The sequence below is a fragment of the Carya illinoinensis genome, chromosome 10 (genome assembly GCF_018687715.1).
Source record: "Carya illinoinensis cultivar Pawnee chromosome 10, C.illinoinensisPawnee_v1, whole genome shotgun sequence".
NCBI classification, from domain to species: domain Eukaryota; kingdom Viridiplantae; phylum Streptophyta; class Magnoliopsida; order Fagales; family Juglandaceae; genus Carya; species Carya illinoinensis.
Genome location: NC_056761.1, coordinates 7,619,521 through 7,626,441, shown reverse-complemented (window position 1 = coordinate 7,626,441; position 6,921 = coordinate 7,619,521). Strand labels below are relative to the sequence as shown.

The 6,921-nt window shown below is 36.5% G+C and overlaps 1 protein-coding gene across 2 annotated transcripts; it reads right to left on the bottom strand.

Annotated features, from left to right (window-relative positions):
* Window positions 1-833: 833 nt before the first annotated feature.
* On the bottom strand, window positions 834-6,372 carry LOC122279275 (ATP-dependent RNA helicase DEAH12, chloroplastic-like). Of its 2 annotated transcripts, none has more exons than XM_043089800.1 (4): window positions 6,119-6,372; window positions 5,137-5,669; window positions 2,663-3,423; window positions 834-1,561 (listed from the first exon to the last, which is right to left on the bottom strand). In XM_043089800.1, the coding sequence occupies exons 2-4, from the start codon at window positions 5,542-5,544 to the stop codon at window positions 1,183-1,185; spliced, it is 1,548 nt and encodes a 515-aa protein (XP_042945734.1). In that variant the 5' UTR covers window positions 5,545-5,669; window positions 6,119-6,372; the 3' UTR covers window positions 834-1,182. The 2 variants fall into 2 exon arrangements, with proteins under 2 accessions (XP_042945734.1, XP_042945733.1); XM_043089799.1 differs by having other exon boundaries at window positions 5,137-5,580; window positions 6,119-6,371.
* Between the last annotated feature and the right edge of the window lie 549 nt (window positions 6,373-6,921).

Here is a 6,921-nt window from a genome sequence, read left to right as displayed (position 1 = left end):
TTTGAATGTTACAGGTGCCGACACGGCGGCATCTGAACAGTAGGTTGGGAACATATATTATTCATTCATGATTATATTTAGTTTGGAGGTGACAAGCGTGGGGACTGGCTACACTTCTTCTTATTCAGTTTGAAGAAAAGGGAAAAAAATATAAATCAAAAGGAGAGAGAAAAGGAACTAAGAAAGTGTCATGGCGTTATCTAGAACTTGAAACCAGTTCAGCGTTGGGGTGTCAATGACAGGGACTTTGAAAATTCATCTCGCTGCAGAAATATCAGATTGAAGTTCTTTTGAAGCAATGTTTGAACACCCGGGGGCTTATCTTAGAGCACGTTCACAGGACCCAAGAACAAGACAGGGTGGAAGTAAAATCACATCTGCTTACGATACCCTATTCATTTCTCAAAGGCCATCACTTGTGGCAGATGAAAACTGTGCTAGGATTTTCAAACACGCATGGTCCTATCCCTTTGTAACCATGATTGTATCATCCCCAAATTTACCAAAGTAGACTTACGTCTTACACCACCAGTACCATCAGCATCATCTTCGTAATCATCAATATATTGCTAATTTCTGTACCTGTTTTCTAGCCAAACATAAAATTAGCAGAATGCAAATCATCTGTAAATAAGCGAAGTACCATGGCTGAACAGATGGACGGAGAGAATTCTCCCCCCACACGAGATTGAAATCAGAACCCCGCCCTTGACATCTGGAGTATTGAGTAAGATGCCATTTGGTCTGAACATTGGCATTAAGAAGCACAATATCATATATTTGAGCAACAATTTTACAAAGCAGGGAGAAGACCCACAACATTGCTCATGCCATTTACAATGGGAACATATATTTCGTTGGCTTAGCTTTAAGTGACATGGTAAAATGTTCTTTGAATATACTGATATAAGAATCTCGATTCTCTTTCCTTTTCTATAGAGAAGAAAGAAACTGATCAAGTAAGAATTCTTCCCCTCAATCTAATGCAACGACCCAACGACCATCGGGATCACAATTTCCCAACGTGTCAAAGCTAGTAAAATTACATAGAAGAAAAGAAGCCAATTTCTGAATGTTGCTGTAAATGAAAATGCGTGTGAAAAGAGTGAGAGACTCTTTCCCTCCCTTGAAGCACTTTTGGGGAGCAAAGCAACTTATTTGCTGTGGAATCCTGTATTTGCTTCATTGGATATAGTCTTCGTAATAATTGTCACTTATCACAGAAACAAACCTTTCAAGCCAAGGAAGCTGATGCAGATCCTTCATTGCGTCTAGGTAGGAGTCTGTACAGCGAGGTGGGGATTGGTAAGGGGGATGGTCACTCAGACTGAATCCTCCAGCAAGGAACCTTTGGATCAAAGCCAGCTGTGATCTTTCTTGGTCTGAGTACGCATCCATAATCATTGGGAGCGAATTGAAAGTCTCCCAAGCCCATTGTTCCGACTCTTGCATGGAGTGGGTAAAATCTTCAGAATTGTCCTCATCCCAGAAGGCACACTGACAGGTCTGTTGGCCATCCCTATATTCTGCTCCACAAGAATAACAGAACTCATGCCCACACCTGAAAATGAGTCATGTAAGCCAAAAATTGTCACAAGGAACTTAAAATCAACGGCCAAAGCCAAATATAAACCATTGAGCTCTGCATGTAGAGCATTGAAATCTGGTACACGTGCTTGGAAGAAGATAATACAACAATACCAGGAACACAGTGAAATAGCAATGGCAAGTCTGTCCTACAGCAAGAGAATCAAGGATATAAAAATAATTTACTTTTACTCTTTTATCTCCTCATAAATTAAAGTAAGATTGAACTTTAATCTTGCATCTAAAAATATTATATTTTTGATAGGTACATCTAAAAGTATTATCAAAAGCTCACTCATATTAATCAAATTATCTAATGCAGACACTGAATGCACAGAAAATTTGATTCTATTCTCCAAGAGCAACAGTATAAAGATGAAGGAAATTCAAAATGTACACCACAATTTCAACTGCTCTACTTACCCATAAAATATATCTTAAGTAAAAGACTCTAATAATCCTCATTCACTTATCCTTTTCATACACAATTAGATTAATCAATCTTTCAAAAATCCTCATCCCCAACTCCAAAAAACAATTGATCTTGGTTGTGTATGTAGAAATTAAGAAATGTTATGTTTTCTTTTCGTGGAAATATATCATAGATGCACTAAACACAATTTAATTTAGAATCTAAATTTAATTAGTGCATTTGAGGATGACTACTTTAATTTTATACTTCTCATAGAATGCCAACCATTCTGAAGAAAAAGTCTCCACCAACAGTTAAATAGTTAGGAATGTAGAAAATCCAACATAATGTATAGATAGTGCTATAGCAAAAACATTATGATTACATGTAATCACATCGTCTTCCATTAGTGTTGGACATGGGCACTTAATCATCTGATTGGTCATCACTTAAGGAAGATTTGTCCAAGTTGATCCATGCATTTAATTCAATTTTTTTTTGTAAGTATCAATGCATTTAATTCATAAGAATAATTTCTAAAGAAGGATGCACCAATACAATATTCGAAATCACTTCATATACCATAACATGCTCACTTTATGTCATTCAATAAATGAGCCATGCTCAAATAGAGAAGCAATATGTACAAAAATGGTCTCTTACCAGCAGGTCATGTGATAGCAACCTTGAGTAAGCTCAATCATTCTACGGCACTGCTGACAACGCCTCCACCTTTTATTTTGTGCCAAGCGATGTAAGGTAATGTCTGCCGCATCCCTCTCCTCCAATGGGAGGTTCTGGTACTCTTCACAACTAATTGAAGAATGCCAAGGAACGGCACATTCCACACAGATAAACCTCTGGCAGACTGGGCACTCAACACAGCTATTATCTGATTGACTTGATGAGCTTGCACCAGTTGACAAACATTCATGGGGATCAAACAGGACAGAACAATTTGGGAAAGGGCAGTAGATTCCATCGGAGTGGAGGACATTTGCTTCTTCAAGTGCTCTCTCTAAAGATTCATAGGAAGCAAGTGGAAGAAAAGATTTGCACTCAGCGGTGGAGATGAAATATTTGCATCTCAACTGAGGGCATCTTATTGGAACTCGAGAGGACTGCACTTTTCCATCAACATAGGTTCTCATACAATTCGAGCAAAACCTGTGAGAGCATTTCATGGTAATCATCATCAGTGATAACTTGTCCTCGCAACAGATGGAACAGTTTTCAAGTGATTTATCATCCTGGGAAGGAAAAGAGACAACCCCGATTGCCACTTGGGCTAATTGCAAAGGCCGTTCCAGATCAGCACTGGGGATAAGCTTCAAAACAAAAGCTTCAAGATTACCGGCATATTCTAGAATCCTTTCCCTAAGTGCTATCAGAAGTGGGACTTCAAGCTTTGCATCATGGGTTACCTGTGACAATTCACATCACATCACAAAAACACGCTGGAACTCAAAACAACAAAAACATCCATTATTTCTTCCGCAAGAAGAACAGACACATGAAAAACAATAAAAATAATGCTATAAAACGCATTGTCACAATTAAATCCATTATAGTCATATTGCATTACTCCCCATAACTATGGAGTTTTTTAAATGCAGAGGAGTTTTTTAATGCTTTACCTTCTTACATCGAAGTGTGAACCTAGTACATTAATACAATTATCTTTTGATAGGATTAGTACAATTATCATTGCATAAAAAATATACTCCCATTTTCTGAAACTAAAAGCACCATAAAAAAAGTTGGTGCACCGTCTTCAACTATGTATTGATACAATTTCTTCTGTTTTCTTTTTCATGATTAACACAAACCCACCAACTTCATATCCAGAGCAAATTAAAGAAACACTGGTTTAACAACCATATTAATGACAAATTCCAGATTCATGTATTCCAGTCAGTCCAGAGAGAGATCACTTTTGATTATCCACTGTCATGGTTCTACAGGTTCAATTTTGCCTTCTCTACGAGAAATGATTTTTCCAGCTCAACTTTAATAATTGATTCAATTATTTAAGCCATAAGGATATTTGAATCCTTTTCATGAAAATCCTAGTCACCAAATTCCAAGCCCTTCTACAAGCTAATGCTGAGCTTCAATGGGAATCGAGTTGACCATACTATTTGTGCTCTATGCTGCACCAAGCGCAAGAGCTATGAAATAACCAGAGCGTTTGACAACACTGCCATCTCTCCAGCAAACCAAACCCTTTTTTTTTTACAAGTAAAAGAACAAAACTCAAACCTTAAGAATGAAGGAGAGGAAAAAGACCCTTTTTTCATAGTGAATAGAAAAAGAAAAGCTTTGATTCTTTTGTGTTGTCTTCTATTTGTACTTTACCTTGGTATAAATCTTCATACTTGGCCTTCCTTTTGAAAATACTTGAAAGCTTAAACCAGAGGATTACTTGCTGAAAAGCCCAATGGCATGCTAGAGCTGAGAGTCGATCCCAATAATTACATAACCAAAATATGAATTTTAAAGATACATTTAGCCTTGTTATGACGAAAATCCGTGAATACTAAAAGTTTATTTTACAAGTAATCGATTGGAGGGGGAAGGAGTCTGTGCTTCCCACAATTTTGAAAAAGAGATAGAACTGAGTTAAAAGGGGCAGTATCCGTCGATGCTCACGCATGGGTTCTATCTTTATTGTTATGAATCTCGGTTTAACTGCTCCTTGTTAATTACCAAATACAATTACAGCATTACTGTCAGTTGATTCCACAAAAGGAAAAAAAGAAACTAATTCCTATTTATCACACCTCTTAAAGAACCCTTTTTTGGGGGGTTCACCTTACCCTTAACCTCAGTGAAATATCCCTGATGACTTTATTATGCCTAAATATAAATTAGGAAAGCCACTGAACAGTAAAAAGAAGATAGGAAAATCTTGTGTTTTGCATCTGGAAAATCTTCAAAACTGACATACCGTATAAAAGATGAAAAGCATGCTGCATATTCAATTAAAAAATGACAATTTCTATGACACGGCAAATTAGCATCGTGAAGTTTATTCATTTTGTGGGAAGGAAATTACATTTGAAACGTTAAACAAGGCTTATATCACGAGATTATTAGATGAAGAATTATCAAATGCTTTAGAATGGACGACTCACCTGGTCATACAACAGCTCAGAATCGGTGAAAGCATATACCCGACGGATGCTATTTTGTGTAGCCGCCGCCAGACCATCCATCAAAGCTAGGTAATCAGCGACAGATGCTTCAACATGAAAGTCGAGTTTTTTCTGCACCTGAATGAGAGGGTTATTGGTTGATCTTTCCATAACCACCCCAATTCCAGAAAGGCCAGAACCAGAGTCCCCAACATCAGCTATTGAAATACCCTTGAAGAACATCTTCACTGAAAATTCATCAAGATCGTCTTTTGACTCTTCCTTCGCTGATTCTTCAGTCTCCTTCCACACTTCATCATCCTCGCAACAACTCCTGAAATCTTCCTCATCTTCTTCCCTGACTAAATTCGCTGAAGATCCATCACCAAGAACTGTCCGATGCTCCATTTCCAATACCACTTTCTCGAGTATCCCAAAACAGCTCTGCAAGTCAAATACTCCGATTTGTAATTTATATCAAAATCTACGCATGACCCACAAGAGAATCGATCTCAAACCCTGTGTTTCAGCGACTATACATCACAAAGTGACAAAAAAATCCATATCAAAAAGTGATCTTTCAGCCCTTATTTCTGAATCAGAATACCAGGAAAATCCACCATGGAATTCATCCAAAACAATAAAATTGTTGCATCAACTCCTAAAAGCAAAGTTTCATATCAAAACAGTGATCTTTAAGCTCCTGTTACAAAATCAACATCTGAGAAAACAAACCCATCGAGGGATCAATTCAAAATTCCGTCTTCAAGCCTATATATTCCCAAAAAAGCACAAAACGGACTAGAGAGATTTGAGGGAAAAAAAAGGACATAAAACAAAAAATTTATATTATTTTGGATCTTTCACATAATCAAATTCAACCACAATTTACCAAAAGAAGAAAATAATAATGTATATACGAGATGAACAAATATACAGACAGGGGCAGCCAATAGAAAGCCTAGAAGTGAAGCTTCCATACCAAGGCGGTTTTCACGCAATGTGGAAGGGGAATCAGATACAATTGACTTTTGGGTGGGGTGTTCTGAAAGACAGTCCGTGTGAGGGGGGATTCGTAAATAAAAACCCTAATATGACAACTGCTCCGTTTGTTCTCCTCAGTCCTCACTATAACAGGGATGTGGAGAGAGAGTAATCGGTTACTATTATGGTTGATTATTTACGCGTAAGACGTAAGGAACATTAATCTCTTATCTCTGCTTTGCTGGCATTCTTCTGTTCTCTGAATTCCATTGCATACAGTTGAATTTGAACAATTTTCCAGATTCCCTCTAATAAATAAATAAATACCTCTCTGGCATTTGGAAAATAAGAATATAGGACAAAAAAATATGACCATGAACTATGAAGAGTTGAATTTGGCAGGCCCCAGCCTTTTTCTTTATTTATCTTTAGAATAGTCTCTTGTTACGATGACTTTATAAATTTATTTTTATAAAATTTTTGCATTTATTTATCATTTTTAATATAAAGAAGATCTATACATTTATCATTTATCACATTTTATCTAAGATTTTTGGGGCAATCTGCCCTAAAAAGGAAATTAGCAATTAGATATTTTTACTGTTTTTAGGTTTTAGCAAGAGTAAAAGAAATTTTCTTTTACTATAAATATTATAGGCTTATTTTATATAAGTATCTCTTGTTGACTTTAGATCTTAAACCTTGGATAGAAGTTCTCTAACGCATGAATTCAAGAAACTAAACTTGAAAGTTTCATTTAAAATAATAATAAAAACTTTGAAAGAATTTCGAGTAATATAT